The sequence below is a fragment of the Pogoniulus pusillus genome, chromosome 21 (genome assembly GCF_015220805.1).
Source record: "Pogoniulus pusillus isolate bPogPus1 chromosome 21, bPogPus1.pri, whole genome shotgun sequence".
NCBI classification, from domain to species: Eukaryota; Metazoa; Chordata; class Aves; order Piciformes; family Lybiidae; genus Pogoniulus; species Pogoniulus pusillus.
This window is the reverse complement of record NC_087284.1, coordinates 13,752,425-13,773,201: the sequence shown is the minus strand read 5'-3', so window position 1 is coordinate 13,773,201 and position 20,777 is coordinate 13,752,425. Positions and strand designations below refer to the sequence as shown.

The 20,777-nt window shown below is 41.4% G+C and overlaps 1 protein-coding gene across 12 annotated transcripts in view; it reads right to left on the bottom strand.

Moving 5' to 3' along the window:
• Positions 1-17,092: 17,092 nt before the first annotated feature.
• MCUR1 (mitochondrial calcium uniporter regulator 1) overlaps positions 17,093-20,777 on the bottom strand; it is an 80,788-nt gene continuing 77,103 nt past the window's right edge. For 11 of the 12 annotated variants that reach the window (XM_064161007.1, XM_064161006.1, XM_064161008.1 and 8 more), the window contains 2 exons: positions 19,969-20,083; positions 17,093-18,638 (listed from right to left, as the gene is read on the bottom strand). In XM_064161007.1, the coding sequence (XP_064017077.1) occupies positions 18,583-18,638; positions 19,969-20,083 (171 nt within the window). In that variant the 3' untranslated portion in view covers positions 17,093-18,582. The other variant, XM_064161010.1, reaches the window with a different exon arrangement.

The following is a 20,777-nucleotide window of genomic DNA, read 5'->3' as shown; positions in this document are numbered from 1 at the left end:
CCACAGCTATTCAAGAAGCTCCATCTCCCCAGAGTTTGCATTCCTTGATTAAAAATTGCTGCAAGCCAGCCTTTCTCCCCTTGTGAGCAAGGGCAAAGGCTCCAGCTCATGCCATTCAAAACCCACTTTCTGATTCCTCAATAGACATGTTCCTTAAACCACAGAGGGAAAGGCTGGGAAGACTCTGAAGCACAGTGCTGCATTCAGTCATATAAATGAACATATACCAAAAGCAAGTGATTTCCAAGAGTTAAATCTAAAGTCTACTCTATTTTTCCACCTTGGTAGTTTCTAATAACAATTCTAGCATAACTATGAGCATCAGCAAGTTTGTTTGTTTAAAAAAAAAAGAGAGAGAAAAAGGAAAAAGACTGAAAAGAGAAAGAATTACTTACAAATTAAGCAGGAGACAACATAAACCAGTTTGACTAGGTGTGACTGAACAAACATTGACAGACTACAGCAAGTTACTGCAAAAATTGTGTGAGACAAATCTCAGCTCCTTTGCCACCGCACAAGGCAAAAGCGTTACTTTTAGCAGGATTCCCTTGGCTCAGCCCAGGGTTTCTGCAGCCCCATTACTGGGATATGGGCCTTACCAGTGGGTGCATTTTAGCCTTTTAATGACACATTTGAGGTGCTTGTTTTGAAAGAAGATCTGATCTGCTGGACTGTAATTGTACCAATGTGTTAGGTTTGGCTCAGTGTAAAATTTCTTAGCAGTTAAGCTGATGACTGGAGCTAATTCACTAGCCACAGTACATGTGCAACATAAGCTTCATTTTAGCCTCAGAACACATAAATACAAAGGTGAACAAAATTAGAAAGTCTTAAAACTAGGCCTCTCTGTTCCTTCACCAGACACAGCCAACTAAATTAATCCAACAGTATACCAGGAACAAAAGGCTATTTTTCATCTCCTTTTTTTTTCCTGTCCAATATACCTTGGAGTACTAATCCATATCACATACAAAGAGCCTGTAAAAACTTCCTTCTAAAATTATAACAACAGAAGAAATTAGGTCAGCTGCTAAAGTGTAGGTTGGCTATAACCAAGTTACAGCACCCAAGGGACACAAAAGGTAGTGCTTTCTGCATCTGCATTTCGTCAAATTACACAGCTTATTGCTGTGGGAGGAATTCAAGGCAAATAACACTAAGGCAGGATTTGCCAAAACGCTGGAAAACTGTTTGATCATTAATCGCATTTGCTAAGACTGTGATTAGGGTAATTGCTCTGTATTTCTTTTCACAAACTGGTTGTCCATGGGGGGATCAGGAAGGTCTATCCCCCACCTCCATGAAGTGGAATGCAGCTTAGTTGGCTCTTTGTGCATTATTTTTTCCCCTGAAGCATCAAATACCTGCCCCTGAAAAGGCACAATTTTAATGACTGGATATTGAGTAGCCCAGTGCTGTCACTTTAAGTGCATCTCATGTTTTTTTCTAAGTGATCAGTTATTCTTTGGAGTGAATTTTTAAAGTAGTTAGTAGTAGCTGGGGTGTGGATGGACTTCAATAAAAGCTGAGCTTCTGCAATGCTACCTGGTATTTGAAAACACAGCTTTTCTTTGCTGTGGCTAGTGGCAGCAACAGCACACAAGATCTCTCGTAGTGTCAGTGGCCGTGTCATGTATTGATGCTGCCTCCCACTTAGAGTCATAGAATCAGTCAGGGTTGGAAGGGACCACAAGGATCATCTAGTTCCAAACCCCCTGCCATGAGCAGGGACACCCTACTCTAGATCAGGCTGGCCAAAGCCTCAGCCAGCCTGGCCTTAAACACCTCCACGGATGGGGCCTCAACCACCTCCCTGGGCAACCTGTTCCAGGCTCTCACCACTCTCATGCTCAACAACTTCCTCCTCACGTCCAACCTGAACCTATCCATCTCCAGATTCACTCCGTTCCCCCATGTCCTGTCACTCCCTGATATCCTGATATCCCTCCCCAGCTTTTTTGCAGGCCCCCTTCAGATACTAAAAGGCCACAATAAGATCACCTCGGAGCCTCCTCTTCTCCAGACTGAACAGCCCCAAACTCTTCCAGTCTGTCCTCATAGGAGAGGTGCTCCAACCCTCTGAGCATCCCAGCGGCCCTTCTCCAGACACGCTCCAGCACATCCACATCCTTCTTGAAATGGGGGCTCCAGAACTGGATGCAGTTCTGCACTTTGGCTCTAGCTTCCTGGGTTTTTTATTACACAGCTGCATAAAAAGGTTCTTGTCTGAAACTGAAGCAATTTGAAAACTCTTGTTTTAATTACTAGCACATGCATTTCTGTGACACACATCCCTGTGGAATTTGGGCACTGCTACTTTAATTTAGAAGCAGTGATATCATTCTAATGAGCATAGACTACATAAGACAGAACAAGGAGTACACTTTATCTTCTCACTCCCTACAGATTAAAAACTCCCTTGGATACTACAGCACTCTCTGGAACAGTGGCTGTAAAAGTTTTCTTGTGGTTTCTTTTTTCCCCCCATGCTTATTATTTCAACAAGTAGATGTAGAATGTGCTCAGTTTACAAGAAAACAAAAAAATCCTGTTCTTCCTGTCAGAGCTACAGGCTCATCCTATGCTTCAGAAATCCACTGGATTCTTTCCTTCTCAGATCATCATCGACAAAGGTTCTGTAGAATAAATTTATGCTTTGTTTACATTGCACAACAATTCAGGTTCTGCACTCAGTGTGTGTGTGCACAACATGGAATTGCATCCAGTCCATTTGCTCTCTCTCTCTCTGTTATGTTGTTTCTGAAGAGCCAAGAGGATTAAAAAAGCAGCAAACATTTGATGTTGTTATTAAACCCAGTTGATCTGACTTTAAGTAAACAAAGTAATAAATCTATTACGAAATAAGATACAACTTTTACAGTTGCTGTCCAGGAGAGACCCGTGCCTTAAGGAAGAAAGAAATGGAGGCGTTTTATGCCAGAGGCTTTCTTGAGAAAGGTAAGGAGGTATGCAAATAGAAATCTAATCTGGCTCTGACGTATGTGCTGGGGCAGAAAGCTATTGTTAGACAAACATGTTGTTCCTGAGCAGCAGACCTAACCAAGCCTGATTTCCTATGGATTTGTGTCCTTTGTCCTACATCTCTTTCTCCACCACAATAATCCCAGCTCTCCTCGTGCCTCTGATGACACTGTCACTACCAAGAGACAACAGACTCTGGGGCTTGTCTGGAGCTATGAAAATAGTCCCTGTTGGCACGTGTGTGCTGGCTGGTCAGCTGGCTGGCAAGTGACATGCAATGGCTGAGATCCTCTTGCCTTTTCCTCAGTCAAGGCAGTAACCTGACTCTCTGCTCCTTATCCTGCTGACAGATTCCATGAAATGCTTAACAAAAAAATTATGTCTAACACGATCACTCTTTCAACTTTAGATAAAATCTGATTTGCCAAATGGTTACAAAAATTATTAGGTACGGGACAAACACTGATTGTGTAAGCTTTGTTTCCACAGGAAACCAGATTCAGAAGTTCAGCTATTTTTCTCTTCAAAACCAACAACAACCAAAACCCCAACAAGGCCAATTAGGAAGCTTTCCCACAGTCATTTTCAGCTGCAATACTTTGTTTAGGAAATGGTGACTGACCTGGTATCTGATACTACACGTGAATGATTAATTTTTTTTAATAGAACAATGTGTGAAGGATTCTAATGCTGCTGCTAACACTAAGATCTTTTATATGGACAAATATTTCTAGTTTACTGCACAATCATTATTGCCCCTTTCCAAAGGAAAATATGCTGCCTCCTCTGTGGTCTGCTTCTCTGCATCTCTTCATTTCCAGCCTTAGGAGAGCTCCGTTGGACTGCATCTACACACTGTCTGGACTTTAGACCACATTAGGCAATAAACATTGTCTGCTTAAGTGCTCCCTTATGGCATATTTTGTTGAATCATAACCTCATGTTTTGGTTTTGTTGTTTATTCCACTTTCTTCAATACACACTTCCACAGCCCTTTACCAAGCTGCCAGTTAATGACCTTTTTTAAATGACCCTATCTACTTCTCCTCAGGAAACATACACAAAGAATAACTAAGGACAACCAAGCTGAAAGATTGCACCTCTCCAATCACTTCATTTCCCATATCCATCATACCTTAACATGTCAGTTACAGCAATTCTTGTATTGGCTGAAGAGGGTAGGGTAACAGCAAGATGTTCAGGAACAGAGATATGTAACCTCGTCAAAGGCAAAACATGGTGTGGCCAGCAGTGCTGGGTTACAGAGCAAAGCATGAGAAAACAGAGGCTTGCAGTGCAGCTTTGCAACATCTGAGAAACGGATGATGGTGTCAGAGTTCATGCCCTCAAAATGGCTGCAACTTCCTATCAGTCTTCAGTAGGGCCAAGACCAGCTGTTGAAATACTGCTCCAGACCTCCAACAAGAGGTCTTTTAAAGGACCAGGACAGTGAGAAACAGCAGAGATAGCCCATGGCAGTGCCCAGACTGAAGAGCCAGATACCAAGGCTGTGGAGAAATTAGTGGACTTCTGCAGTTTGAGACCAAGAAGAGAAGGCACAGATCGTAAAGGGAGGTTGAGACAGCTGCTTATGGGTTGAGGATTTTGGCACTCTAAGAAGTAGCTTACACAGCACTGTGCCAAACTCCTTTGTTCATACTGTGCGTACAGACTTTGCTGTATGCATGAACACCAGGGTTGGGCACAGTGAATGCAAGATTCTCCATGTGTGCATCCATGTATACACACTTACCCTTTTTCACCTTTGGACTTTTCAGGAGCAGGACAGGAGGTCCACCATGGTGTAGTGAAGTAGAGAGCACCTAGGCTCTTCCTAGGATTGTTCATCTGCTGAGGACCTAGCAAGAAGGGAGGATAATTGAAATGCAAATTAGTTTTAGCTATAACTAGATCATATGTTCACATATATTAAAAGCAATCTGTAAAGGAATTTAAAAGGTGATTTTAACATGAAAATAAGGCTTAGTGCATTTCAGAATGTAGATGATTCCCCTTTCAAACTCATGTTTTGAGTATTGAGGAGAGCAGACCATTAGCACTGCCTTCAGTTTCACAGTAAATTATTTTGGATGCATTGGCAGAGGATTAAAAGACTTTTAAAAAAGGTCACATTTTTCATACTCACTGAACACTAGGGCATGACATTTGGGTTTTTTAATCTACTGAAATTACTGTAAAAAATATGCTGACATAGTCCTGACACTTGAACCAGTGGATATAATGTTGTCATACCAACTCTAGTATAAGTTTCCAGATAGCCAAATAATAAACAGCATTTTCCTCCAGTGTTTATGTAAAACTACAGCAGAGGTAAGTTCCCCGTGGAATCTTGTCTTTGTTGGTTCATGCTACTCTCTCAAACAGATTTCTTCTTGCTTCTGCTGGACCACTGTTCCAAATCCTAAAATTTCGGATGGTCAGGATCATCTTTATAACTCCCATCCTAAATGTACTTAATGGCAAGTCTCTGTCCTGCACCTGAAAAAAGTTCTTTCTTTGCTACTTAGTATCCTTTAGAGCATGTTCAGAGTCATCTTGGGTTCAGTTTTCATTTGTTAGGCTAAATGAATCATGTTTCTGAACATCTCAGTAATCTTTCTACAGAATACTTACAGCTTGAAATGGTCTTTCTTGAACACCAGCAAACAGAACTCTTTTTGTCTTGCTGTCATGAGGTTACAGCACCATCTTTGCAACTTCTTCAAGTTAGATTATGTGGAACCCGAAACCAAGATCTATTGCATTTCTTTTGTCTACAGAAGTTGTTACACAGTTATTACCAAAGAAAGCTGCCAAAATAGTCTGGCAGAACCTATCCTTGGTAAAACGATACTTTTTGTCATGCAACTTTCCAAATACTCTTTCTTTTATATTAAGAGGCACACACATGCACACATACCCCCCACACCCCCTCCCACATCCCAGTGGAGGGACCAACCCACCGTAAATTAAATTGGACACACTCATGAAAGAGCTCAGAGAATCATAATTGTCATACAGATCAAATGTGGCTTCTGAAGTCAGACCAGCTAAATAACACTGATCACACACTAAAAAGAATGAAATCAAGATTCTGGCAACAGCCTCTCTCAGCCCACTGCATTGCTGCAAGAAAGTCTGTGCAATACCCAGCACTGGCACTTAGCCATATTTATCAATCTCCTTCACAAGACCTGAACTCTATGGAAGCAGAAACTACAAATAAACAAGCAAACAAACAAAAACCACAAAAACCTCCCACACATCCCACAACTGGCACACAGCTCTCTTGTGACAAGGTGTAAACACAGCAAATCTATTCTGCTGGCTAGCTAGGAACTCATTACTGAATTCACCAGTCTTTGTCTTTGGAAAGGCTAGAATCCATCCTGGGAGAAAAGCTCCTCAGCCCTCAGGATCCCAGCAAAAGACTAGAGTCTCTTTTTATCATTCAACAGGCCTATTTCATCCCCACTGCAGAAAAGATTATGCCAAGGGCCATTGTTTCCTATCCTCAGGCAGGCTAGAATCTCGTCTGAGAAGGCAGAAATTTTAAGTGCTTGCAGCCTTGGTAGGTAGCACTATGAAAAACAGGCAGGAACTACTCTCTGCTCTTAAAAGCTGGATTTCCCTGTATAATTATCCCAGCAGGAGCTGGAATTTGGAGGACTCATCTGAATGTGGGATAGTGAGACACAAACGCTGGTGTACCCCCCTCCCCCAGCCCTAAATGGAGCAGAAAGTGAGGCAGCTCCTTTCTCCACCACCACAGATACCTTTCCCAGCAACAGAATCAGTGTGCTCTGTGTGTGAGGATTTGACACTGACATAATGCTTACATATAATCTCTGAACATGGGAACTTTGGCACAGACCTGTTAAACCATCCTTGCCTACACAGCTGCTGTCCAAAATTACCTCGTAACTTAGCAACTAACATGCTACCTGCTATCACTCATAGTCCTTCTTTAACATTACCATTTCTTGAGTTTCTCTCTTTCATTATATGTATGTGTTTCAAATATTTTCCCCCTTGCTTCCAGGGCTTCAAGAAGCAAATAACTTCTTTTGTCTCTGTCTCTTTTTTTTGGCTGTCTCATCATTTATATTTTGTCTCATCAATATCATTACAGCATGTTCTGACTTATCACCACATCTCCTAGCTCACCTGTTACTCTAGTAAGGGTGACTAGCAAGGAACAATCATCCTTTGGTAGTTTGCAAAGAAGCCTCAAACACAGTACATTAGAGCAACACAAAATATCTAAGAAACAACCACCCCCCACTGCATGTATCAGTTACAATTTTCACACTAAGGCTAAGGCAGCTGATGTAAGAGTTCTGATATCTGCAGTAAAACATTTCATTCCAGGGCAACAAAAAAGCACACTAAATAAACCTCCATATTCTGGTACCGTCGTTGAAGGGAACAGGCAGCTACACGTGCTGCAAAGGCAGTTGTTAAGCAGCAGTTGTCTCTAGTGCTGGGTTTTGTCCAAGAGCAAAGAGGAACTGCATGCTTAACCTTAGCTTATGGACCAAAGTAACTGGCTTTGCTTATGTTTTCTTTTGCTGTTGCTACAGCCTTATCTATTTGGTATCTAAGATATTTATACAGTACACAGACTTCTAACACCTTGCAATTCCCCACCCCCATCCCATATTTGTATCTGCTTATAAATGATCTTGTGGCTTGCTTTGTTCAGAGATATTTGATTACCTCGGGGTCTTGTGGTTTTGCTGCATGTGGCCATGCACTAAACAGTGTACAGAAGTATTTAAATCACTACTTGAAATACAATTTGTACAAAGACTTAAACAAGCATCAGAAGACGGATCATGAAACCTTCATATAAATAAGCATTTAACTTTAGTGAACAAGTAAATGCTTGTGAAAGAGCCTTTGGTCATATTCTAATGCATTAAACACTGTTTCATTAAGAAATATATTAAATCTCTCATTAAGAAGTGAAACCAACCCTTCCCTCCTTCAAGTTTTTCTACAACCTGGGGTGTGTGTGGGGAGAAATAAATCTCAAAAACACATTTGAAACTACTTATTACCTATATTACATATAAAAGAACCCAAAATGAATTTACTGAATGACATAGTCAATATCTAAAGTTGGGAATTTCAAAGGAAAATGAGCTGGAAGTGTCTAAGTACATAACTATGCTTTTCTACTTTCTTTTTTTTCCCCCTATTGAATAACAGCAGAGAAAGAAAACATCTTTCAAAACACTGGCATTTATGTAAATGGAAATGAGGTTTCTATTAAACATTCACCTTTCACAGTAAGCATATTTTTGCTTTGTCAGCTGGTGATTACCCACTGTTTTCTCTATCAAACAGGATTAGCTTCCTCAGACTCCCCACCCCCCAGTTAACCACACTTTATGAATCACCAACTTCATAATGTGTCAGGTGTGGTCTGACACCTCGAGGCAAATGGGATCCTGTTCGAAATATAACAAGTCAACTTAGTTGGTTGCTTAGCTGGCAGCATGCTGTTCAATTTTCTGAAGTTTGGCATTTTCACTCAGTAGCAAAAAGATGATTATCTCAGTGTTGCTTTAGTGAGTTACTGTATTTGGATTTTTGTGGGGTTTTTGTTTGGGGTTTTTTATTTTTAAAAAGAGACCTGTGGTCACAGGCATCCCCAAATCTGATTATTAAACATGAAACACTTCAGACAGAGGAGTGCACTGCAATGCACAGACTGGGAGGTGACTAGGAGAATAAAACAAAAATAGATCAACTCAAGCTCCTCAAAGAAGCTTAATTTTAAAACAAGGCTCCTTTTTTAGAGGAAATATAAATATTGCAATGCCTGCAAGAATTTCACAGAACCACAAAATCACAGAATTAACCAGGTTGGAAAAGACCTCTGGGATCACTGAGTCCAACCTATCACCTAAACCTTTTAATTAACTAAACCATGGCACTAAGTGCCTCATTCAGCCTCCTTTCAAACATCTCCAGGGATGGTGACTCCACCACCTCCCTGGGCAGCCCATTCCAACAGGTAATCATTCTTTCCATGAAGAATTTCTTCCTAACATCCAGCCTAAACCTGTCCTGGCACAGTTTGAATCTGTGTCCTCTTGTTCTGTCACTGGGAACCTGAGAAAAGAGACCAGTCCTCACTTAGCTACAACCTCCTTTCAGGTAGACAGCAGTGAGATCTCCCCTGAATTTCCTCTTCTCCAGGCTGAACACCCCCAGCTCCCTCAGCCGCTCCTCACAGGGCTGTGCTCCAGCCCCCTCCCCAGCCTTGGTGCTCTTCTCTGGACACGGTCAAGCACCTCAACATCTTTCTTGAATTGAGGGGCCCAGAACTGGACACAGTACTCAAGGTGTGGCCTAACCAGTGCTGAGTACAGACACAAAATGATTTCCTTGGTCCCGCTGGCCACACTATTCCTGATGCAGGCCAGGATTTCTCTATAGACTTCTGGAAGTCTAAGCCTTATTTTGCAATTTCCTGTCATCAACTTTCATTGAATTTCATCAATTTAAAAGCTTCCTAGCACCCAGGAGTTCTGAATGGTACAGCAATGTAGCTCACACAGTAAGGTAACCGCTACATAAAAAATACTCAGAACAGCTGAGTGGCTGCCATCGCAGCCAGTCTCAGGGGCAGATGGCAAGACTGGAGGTTTCACAGTATCACCAAGGTTGGAAGAGACCTCATAGATCTTCAGTGTCCATGGGAGATTTCTGTGCCCAGGAAGCTCAGAGCTGCAGGCTGCCCCAGCTGGGTTCCAGTTTCTCTATCTGAGAGGCAGGGACAGACATGGTCTGAGCCTCAGCCACCATGGGCCATTTAAACACCCCAGGACCAAGGCCAATTAAAGGTGACTCACCTGGGTGTGCCTCGGCAGGCTGCGAGGGCAGTTGCCCATAGAGGTCCAGCTATGATTGCAACCAAGCTGAAGTTTGTTGCCTGTGCCTGTGGGCACCGAGGCAGAAGCACCACACAAATAGGTAGGTGTCTCCGCTCCTGGCTGCAGAGAGGGCAGGAGCCTGGCACTTGCAATGGAGAGTGGCACAGCCAACACCTCTGTTAGGTGTGAAGAGGTGAATGCTCAGCATGGTGGCTGAGCTGAAGGAGGAAGTTGCAAGACCAAGAACTACCAGGGAATGTGAATGAGAGATGAATTATGGAGCCAGGCTCTGTCATCCCTGAGGGAGGGGCAGCAGGTGCTGACTGCACGAGAAGCAGGGGATCCCATGTCCTCATGCCATGCAGATAAAGGAGACTTTAGAGATGGGGGGAAATGGAGGCTGGTCCTTCACTGAAGAGACAGGTGAGCCCCCTCCCAATCTCCCCCATCTTTCCAGTTGCCCACACACAAACAATATGGTGCTCTAGAAACAGGGCTGAGCGAACAAGGACGGAGATTAAAGTCCATCCGTACAGTTGCCCAGAGCATGTCAGCCAGTCCTGTGCCTTAGGGCTCACACTAACAAGAAAAAAAGCAGGCTGATATTAGTAGGGGATTCCCTTCTTAAGGAAACTGAGGGCCCCATGTGCAGGCTAGATCCACCCCACAGCGAGGCCTGCTGCTTACCTGGGGCACGGGCTAGGGACATTCTAAGGAACTGCCCCATCTGGTGCCACCATCGGATTGCTACCTGCTGCTCGTTAGGCAGCTCGGGAGTGATGAAGCTAACAACAGAAGCACAAATGCAACTCAAAAAGGCTTCTGGGCTTTGGGGAAGTTGCTTGAGGGCTTGGCAACACAGGTGGTGTTCTCCATCCCAGCAGTAGGGACTGACCCAAATGTACTGAAAAAGTTTCATGAGATTAATTCCTGGGTTTGAGCCTTCTGCCACCAGAATTTTGGGGGTTTTGATCATAAGTCAATTTACATGACACCAGGCCTGCTGGCAGCAGACAGGGTACAGCTCATTCAAAAGGGGAGAAGGGTTTTATCATGGAAGTTGGCTGGCCTCACTGACAGGGCTTTAAATTAAAATGGAATGAGGAAAGGGGAAGGACCGAGCTTGCTGGAGACAAACCTGGGACATCTGTGAGATGGTGACATGGCTCCACCACTTCCTCAGGTGAGGTAGAGGACAATGGGCAACAAGATAAGGAAGATGCAAGAGCCGTTGATGAGGTAGGATTCACTAAGTGCCTGGGACTGGTCAAGCAGGGAGCAGCCAGGGGGCACCCCAGCTGAAGTGTATCTATGGCAATGCGCAAAACATGGAGAATAAGCAAGAAGAGCTTGAAGCTATCATGCAGCAGGGAAATTATGATATTATTGCACTGACAGGAACATGGTGGGTTGAATCCCATAGCTGGAGGGCTGTGTTGGATGGCTACAGACTCTTCAGAAGGGACAGGTACAGTAGAAGAGGTGGTAGGGTGGCCCTGTATCGCAGGGAGGGCCTTGACTTCTTGATCATGATGATGAAGTTGATGATGGGGTTGAATGCTTGAGGGTAAGAATCAGAGCAAAGGGCAACAAGGCAGATGGCTTGAAGAGGGTCTGCTGTAGACCATCCAAACAGGATGAGGAGGTTGATGAAGTGTTTTACAGGTGCCTGGGTAGGTCTCAGAATCACTAGCCTTGTACTTGTGGAGGACTTCAACCTACTGGATATCTGCTGGCACACAGCAGACAAGAAGCAGTCCTGGTGGTTCTTGGAGTGCATGGATGATAACTTCTTAACACAGCTGGTGAATGAGCCAACAAGGGACGGCTCACTATTGGACCTACTGCTTGTAAACAGAGAAGGACTAGTAGGAGATGTAAAGGCTGGTGGCCATCTTGGACAAAGTGACCATGAGATGGTGGAATTTACAATTCTTAGTGAAGTCAGGAGAAGAGACAATAGAAGTACACCCTTGGACTTCTCCTCCGTGTCAAGTGACAGGACCAGAGGAAATGGCTTCAAGCTGCGCCAGGGGAGGTTTGGGCTGGATGCTAGGAAATATTTCTTCATGCAGAGGGTTATCAAACATTGGAATGGTCTACTCAGTGCAGTGGTGGAATTGACATCCCTGGAAGTATTTAAGCAGTGTGTGGACCTGGTGCTTAGGGACATGGTTTAAGACTGACCCTAAACTGGGTGGAAGGTTGGACTGGATGACCTTTGAGGTCTCTTCCAACCAGAAGTTTTCTGTGATTACGTGTTAAAAGCCTCCATGCAACATCCACACTCGACATGCTCAGTCTCATCTGTGCAGCAGCAGTGTTTTCGGGTTTTTTTTGGTCACAAGTTCATCTCTGTGAGCTTTATTTGGTCTTAAAAGCTCAGTGAATAGTTGAGTAGCTCCGACAAGAAGGTGGATAGTGCCTTGGCCTAGCTGGCATCTAAGAAACACACAAGAACTTGGAACGTAACTGGCAAGGCATTAGAATTGACTTCTTTAAAAGTGGTGATAGAAGATGATTATAACAATCTCCAGCCACTATCTAGATCTGCTTGTGGTAAGTTGTCTTTAAAGGTAGCTTCCAAAGTGGCCCTTTTATTTATTCATTTCTTACATCACTAAATATAAGGGGTTTGGGTATTAATTGGCTAAGGCAGGACTTATTAACAATAGAATTATTTGTATTTTCCTGAAAACCCTGCTCCCAGGCTATATACAGAACTCCTTAAGGTTTATTTACAGGCTCTAGTGCAGTTAAGAAACTCTTAAAAGGAAGTTTATGGGCAAATTTAGAGATTTAAGGAAGTCAGAAAATGGAAAAGGTTAAGGTACAAACACAGCTTTACCTCACAAATTGGGCTGAGCAGAGAATTAAGGGAAGTGCAGACTTTACTCACAGAGGTGAGGTAGGAAATTGGCGAGGATCCCTTGCTGGATGATTTCTCTGCAGCTCAGCAGCCTTCTGAAAACCCCAAGCTGCAAAAATCCAGGGCCAGTGGAAAGACCTTCCAAAGTCAAAAGTATCTCAAGATACAGCTTCTATGAGACAGATTCGTGGAAGTGGCACTGCTTTGGCAGCACAGAGGGTAAGCCAAACTGATGGCTTCTTCCCCTGCTTGGGTATCGAGCAGAAAGTTGGGCTGCTAGTTCTCTCTCAGAGGGACCTAAGCATCTGCCGAGCTTGCAGGCTTGCACAGAATGGTGTAGAAGTGGGGGATTGTCCAAAAACGGGGGATGGTACAAACCAGGAGCTGTGCAAAGGCGGAAGCGTCCACATGTGGGGACAGTCCAAAACGAACTCTGACAAGGCAGGAACTCTGTGCTTCTTTCCTCACTCCATGCTTTTCCTAGGCAAAGTGTCCACTTTGGGCATGAAGAATCCAGCCAAGCACCAGCCGATTCCTGCGTGGGCTTCCACACGAGGCAGTACACGTGTGGAAAAAGCCTTTTCCCCCACCTTCTTATTCCCCCACTCAAACCTCAGGAGATGGAGTGGAGGAAGAATGAATTTGGAGTGGCCCACAACACGCTGGGAGAACTTTGTAAATAAAAGTGCTTGGTACACCTTTGCCCCAAGAAAATAAAACCTAGATAAAAACAAGAGAATGACTTTGACCAATGCAAATGATCCTGGACAAAATCATGCCTGCAAGTGAAGTAATTAATAGCTGCCTATTCATGCAGTAACACACACTGCTGAAAACTCTAAGTAAGAGGACTACAAAACTTCTAATGCAGAAGGACCAAAGCATGCTGAAGATTAAATTCTGAACAGTATAAACGCTGAATTTTCCCTTCCTGCCCTGTTTCCCTTCCTGCCCCCCTGCAACTATTACACAGAACCTTGTCAGCTCTAAAGTACACCCTGGAGCCCTGTATACAAGCTTGATTTGACCAAACTCAGTTGCCAGGTCCAAGTGTACCATCATTATATTTGTGTACCATACAGTTCTGTTTAGTGCCCTCACTGAACATGTGCCATTTACCCACAAGACAAAGAAAAAACACAAACAAAACCAAACCAAACCACAACTCACAAGACACTACCCTTCTCTTTTTTCCCTTGCTACATTTTTACTCCTGAAAGAAGAAAGGACTATTCATGTGTAGTATTTGTCATGACAAATCAAGCAGGTGCAGTTCAGAATACTATGAGGAAACCTTAAGAACTTCTAAGGGTGTACATCAGCACAGCAGCAAAGAAAGGCAGAGTATTAGAAATATTACAGCATGCTGATGTGCCTCACTATGGGGATAGATGTTGGCCCAAGGCTAATATCTGAAGCAGTAATTTTTGTTACTCCTTTCCAGTATCTTGTTTCTGATCCCAGCTGGGCATCCTCCCAAGAAAATTGGAATCTTCTTTCTTGGAATGGACAGATCTCAAAGGAACACTAAGCAAACACTATTATCTTCCCTCTGTGATCTTTAGTTACAAAACTGCACATTAAGGACAAGAGGTAATTGTTGTGATGTAGGATTAAAGTGTGAAATAAAGAATCAACACTACTATTTCAAAACGTTTAGCAATAGAGTGACAAAATACGTTCTAAGCCAAAGGAAGCTTTCCTAACAAAGACCCAGCAGGCCCTCTATCTCAAAGATCATATGCATTTGTTTCTGATTAATGCAAATCCCAATATTCTGGGCACACATTTGATTGTAAATGAACTTTCTATTTATGGAATGAAGAAAATTGTTCATAGAAGAAAGCTTCAGTCAAAAAACAACCCCAAACCAACAAATCCACCCCACAACAAAAACCCCTGATATCTAAGATATGTTTGAAGAAAAATAATTAAACCCACCATTGTTAAACTAATAAATATTTTTCAAGTACAACTATTCCAGATATATTAAAATATTTTTAAACATCATTGATTTTACAGTGCACTTATGCCTTGGAAAGAGACTCTCCATAGCAGTTTTGTTAAATATTGGTCTTGCAATGTTTAGAAACCACACTAAAGGCAGCTTGCCTAATACCTGAAAATTCAGTGGGAGATGCAAGACTAAGTCTTAAACCTTGCAATCAGAAGTTCAAAGGAATTAGTCACTGGAACTTAGCTGATTAAAAAAGCACCCAGGAGGGGCTCCCAACCACCCTTCCACCTTCTCTCACCCCTCTCTACCTTAGTCCAGACGTTGCATTGTGCCCAAGGAAGAACGGAGGGTTGGCTGGGGGCGGTTAGGAAGCAGGTGGATTAATCAGGTTAGGTTAGAGAGAGAAAAATGCAGCCTACAGCCTGCACAGAGAGTGACTCCCTTATCTATGTTTGGATTCTTGCTCTTATACCTCTCAGAAAGCCAATGAGTGAAGCAAACATCACCACTGTTTCCCTTTCACAGTCTGTAATCTACTTCTTCTCACCAAAACATTCTAGCTAGCTTCAAAGTAGCACAACTAGGAAGAGGAAAATCCACTGAAGTGGTATAAATCCAAATACCTATAATGTAAAAGCACACCTTCTCCAAAGAGAACAGGAATTGTTAATAGCTGCATGAAGCTAGGATTTTACCATTCATTAAAAGGTCAGGAAAATGACTATTCACAGCTGGAAAAGGGCTTATACTAGTAAACTAAACCATCAGTGGTTAGAAAAATTGAAGTAGACGTCACACCTCTCAAAAATACATTTCCATTTGTCGGCTCGTAATTTTAAGTACAACTCTAGGCCTCTCAATTCCTTTCCTCTCACGTGCTATCAGTAGAGATGGGCTCTTCTCAAAAGCAAATCAGAGCTGGAGTTCAGCTTGAGCTGCATTCTCTGTTCTTGCAAGCTTAAAAGAGCTGAAAAGACCAAACATTTCTAGATTAAATTTTTTGCTTTTAAATTGTTTTCCTGCTGGACAGGACATGAACTTAGTTTCTGAATCAAGGAGGATTTACTGCAGATTTTCACATCCAAAGTGGTTTTATAATACAAGCCTCGTTTATTTTTTCACTTGCATCTTTCAAAAGATCTCTTCAATTAAAAATCAAGATATCAAGTCAGAAAACTGGAAAGCATTTCCGAACATTTAGAATTCCTACTGATCCAAACTAGAGACAGTGTACAGCACAATACAGCAAGTCTCACAGTACAAAACCTTGGAGAATTACTAACTTAGGTCTCCTGTTTAATGAATTTAGTGCTCATTTCATACTCAGCTGTTGCTTTCAAGATGTATTAACAGTACATCCTGATGTACTTGCTTCTCACCTGTACCAAAAGGCTCATTCTTTGAGTTTTGGTCTCTCTTTGAAATAATTTGAGCTTGGCAAGATATAGAGAGATTTTTCTACATTTTTGGAATGCCAATAAATATATATGGTACACATGATGAGATATTGTTAGAAATATTGCTGATCTGATCTTTAAAATCAGAAGAAAAGAGATTTTGCCTCTATTCACACAGGACTAACAATCTTTTTACACCACACTTGAAGACTTTATGAGCTGGAAATAATAATAATGTTCTATTCATAGTGTCCTTTTCCTGAATGATGCATTACATTTTATTCCTTGTTTGGAACACTCACCAAGAAGTGCTGGTCTGCCTGACACTACTAATTCCAGGACAATGCTGCTTTATAATCTTTCGCTTCCTCCTTCCACCTGCCCTGAAAAGAAATGTATTTATGTAGTATCTATTTTTAGCTGGCTAGACCCTATATTTAAAATAAGTTCTAAACAGTTATTTTGGTGACTATTTTTCAGATGCTCAGGTATGCAAGCAGAGATGTACTGATTGCGTAGATGTATATAATGGTCTGTCCTGGGAAGATAAGAACCAACACCGAAATAATGCCAAACATTAAATTATTGACAATATGTCAAGTCCAGTAAGTTAGTACAAAAAAAATATTTTTTAAACAAAGGAAGTGAAGATTCTGAACATAGATTCATTCAGTTCACCGGGGCTAAGTCAATTTGCAGTAACAGTTTTCCTTACATTATTGACTGTTTCTTCTTTGGTGTTAAGGGGTGTCAACTTTCATAGAATCATAGATTGATTCGAGTTGGAAGGTACCTTAAAGATCATCTAGTTCCAACCGCCCCAGCCACAGGCAGGGACACATTCCCCTAGCAAAAGCTTCAGAAGGATCAGCTCCAAGATCTTGCCAGACACAGAGATGAGACTGACTTTGTCAAAAACCCCAAGCGATCAGCAGTGACTTACCTTCAAAGGGAATAAATCAAAACTTAAATGTTGCATTTACAATGAAAACTCAGTATATTCCAGGAAATAGTCAACATTTTTTATTTCAGGCCAGTATGGTATTGTTACAGGCATCCATTTCTTCCTCTGCACTTGTATGATTCAAAGTTGGTACTTCCAACCACCAAAAATGGTAAATGTTTATTACAGTACAGGCACCAAACAGCTTAATTTCACTAAGCAAAGATGTGGTTGTGCTCTGACAGCATTTGTTATCACTGCATTGATTGCTCTCTCCTCCTAAGAGCAAAAAAGGGAAATTTCCCTTAACTGAAGGAACACAGACAGCAGCTCTGCTACTAAAGCAATCATTTCATCAGTGGAATCACAGAATAGGTTAGGTTGGGAGGGACCTTAGAGATCATCTACTCCAACCTCTCTGCCATAGGAAGAATGGCAGATCTCTGGACACACTGGATGCCTTCCTTCACTGCATTCAGTTGCACTTGCTGGTTCAGATGGGCTTGCTCAGACCTGGATTAAACATCCCTACAGGTCTCCATTATTGCTTTTATTGTTACAATCACTATTGAAGTTCTAGATCTGAAGTCAGCAGATTTTTTTTAATAAAACAACAAAAAACACAGAAAGCTGTTGGCAGTGCAGTTCCCTCACTTAAGACCTTGCTTCATAACCACCATTTAAAATCTATTTCCTTTCAGCAAGCACCAATTCCCTTCCATCAAGGCACCACCTGAGACACTCTGTATCATTTAACTATACATGAACACAACTAGTGCATTTTACTGCATTTCAAATTTCCAGTTACAGTAAAATTAACAATCAGTATATGGAATGAGTATGAGATCTTACAGGTAAGAAAGGCAAGTTAGTCACAAAAATCTCCACAAAATATATTACAAACAAAACTAGCAACAACCACTGCTGTCATTACACAGTACTCTTTCAAGGAACATGACTGACTGGACGGCCATCTGGAAAAGAAGCTAAGACTAATGTTATAAAAATAGCCAAGCAAATATTTGATAACAGTAACTATGAACAAGCATTAGAAAGAGGGAAGTAAGTGTGATTACTGTAGCACAAATTCTAATTATACAAGAGTGTCTCTAAACCATTAAGTGTGTAGTTTCAGTTTTACATTAATAATCAAGGCTTCGGTCTGATACATACCACTGACCCCAGCAAGCATGTCCGAACAGGCAATGGAACATGATTCCACAGATCCCTCTCCACAGCCTTCAGCTCCATATGATTGGTATGAACGTCAGTCTTTGCCTACATGGCACTTAGTAGCAGCAAGGTGTACTGCAGTCCAGAATGGAGAGAAACAGCAGAGATGTGTATACCATTCTTTCATCAGAGGTAAACTTTAGAACTGCATCCTATGTGTGCAGTTTGTTTCTAGGCACATCTTTGGTTACATTCTTAATACAGTCTGCTTTAAAAAAAGAATAAATAAAACAGTCCAGACTTGGTGAGAGTCCAAGCAAAGAGAAAACTGTTTTTTTTTGGCCAGAAATCAAGAAGTAGAAATTGATGTTTCATTATATCCATAAACGATAAAATCCCAGTGCTACAGTAAGGCATGTAAATACTGAACCTGAAAAAAACACCAACAAACACCAAAAAAGGAAGAAAACAGAAACATTAAATCATTAGGTCTCTGAACATTTTTTTCAAAGCTATGCATACATCTTACTATGATACTAGAAGAGTAAATACCACCTCCTCCCTGTAAGAAAGTAAGAGTTTTAGTTTACAACAAAATTTCAAGGTGGAGTGGCACCAAAATGACAAGTAAGAATGAAGGGGAGAAAAAGGCAGGAAAACTGGGCTGGGAAGTTGTCACAAAACTGAAAGTAACCCTTGGTTGCTTACCACTCCAAAAAAGATCAGTATGGCAAATTACAGTTGTAAAGTGGAGAAATGAGTAACATTATTATTAAATTACAGTCAAATACTCAGCAAACAAATAAATGGAACTTAGTTTTAGGATTAAGCTTATCAGCATGCAATTAAAAAAATACCTATTTAAATGAAGTAAACTTTTCATTTCTAGATACACACACAAAAGAGGTTTGTCATTCTTTGCAAAAGGAGCTCTTCCAACACAAGGCAAATAAGTTATTTTTGGTTTTCCATGGAGAGTTCTACATGGTTTTGAGTAAGGACAGTGGGGAAAATAAATTCCTCTCATTTTAATAAATTGCCTTTTATTTTCCATAATGGTTCTCTGAAGTATGGTACTATGAATAGAACTAAAGTGATTGTACTTGTGACAAAAATCCATTGTGAAGGAATAATCAGAAAATCTAAGTCAGAAGAGTAATTTTCTACTGCAAGCCTGCTCATTTAATAGCACTGCACACTCAGTAGCAGAATGTCAAAATATTAAAGTTACTCGGGGCAATAATGTAGGCACACATGCAGAGATAGTATTTTTCTAACACACAGGTCTGAAAATGAAAGTTTAAAGAATGTGGTGCTGAACAGTCAGAAAAGCTGAAACATTCCATTTCGCATATGTCTCTTCTGGCATTTTCCATATGATCTCCATCAGACAGATAAAGAAATCCCAGGAATGCCTGCAGCAGGCTGCTTTTATAAATTAAGTCAGGCACAGAAGAACTGCTTGGCCCTTGTTAGCAGGCAGGCTTTTAGATTTCTCAGAAAATTATTACAGTACAAAGCAGGGAAAAGAAAAAAGTCATATAGCCACAGCCCATCCAAAATAATAACAAGTTACCTTTGATTTGCAGCTTCAAGTACACAAACAAACCTGCTAATCTTGACTAAGACCATTTCAAGTTTGTTTTTTGGTTTGTTTTTTTTTAATAGGAGTCTTTATGAATACAGTCAGTTAAGTGTTTGTCAAACATTCAACAGTGCTTAGCAGTTTCACCATCAGAGACAACTATCAGAATCCTTACCTGCTAAGTACTTAATATTATCAAGTTTGTGCGATTCAAGCATTGTTTTCAGATCTGCAACTTCTGTGTCTATTTTTCTGTCTGTTTGGGTCAGGGCTCGATCTTGTTGTGCATGCTAAAAGCCAAAGAAACAAACGAAGTGATGCAATTTGAACAGTTTCTAGTTTATTTATAAATTTAACCCATCCCTTCAAGTTTTATTTTTGGTTCCTCTGACACAGATTTTCTCTGAATGCAAAACAACATACAAGTTCCTTCCTAGCTGATTATATTCAAGGAACTGAGTAATCTGGTGAACTCAGAAAGTCTCTGTAATTACACATTCCTTAACAGGTAACCTAGAAAGTCACAGAACTGGAGGCCTTCTTATCTCGATCTAGCAGCATAAACATTAACTTCAACCTGTCTTTTGTCCCACTGAAGAGGGACTACTCAATTATAAGACTTATCAGGAAGTCTAAGTGCCTCTTGTGATGAAAACATACCACAGTATAAAGATTTAGGGATTATTAGAAAAGCTGAGAATTGGTCTTCTGATGTACAAAAACATTTCTTCATCTTGTAAGGAATTCTACCACAACACAGACAAATTCAGAATCTGATTATGACAAAGGCAGGACTTCTGTAAAAAAACGGCATAGAATTATGGCTCAGTAAAGACTGAAAGACAGAACTTGTAAACTGAGAATAACACTTGCTGAGTTGCTGATATTTTCAAATCAGCATCACTGAAGCATTGTGAACCAGTTAATGATTTACTGCTAGACAACTTCCTAGGGATAATCTCCTATACTACAGAAAGAAAACAA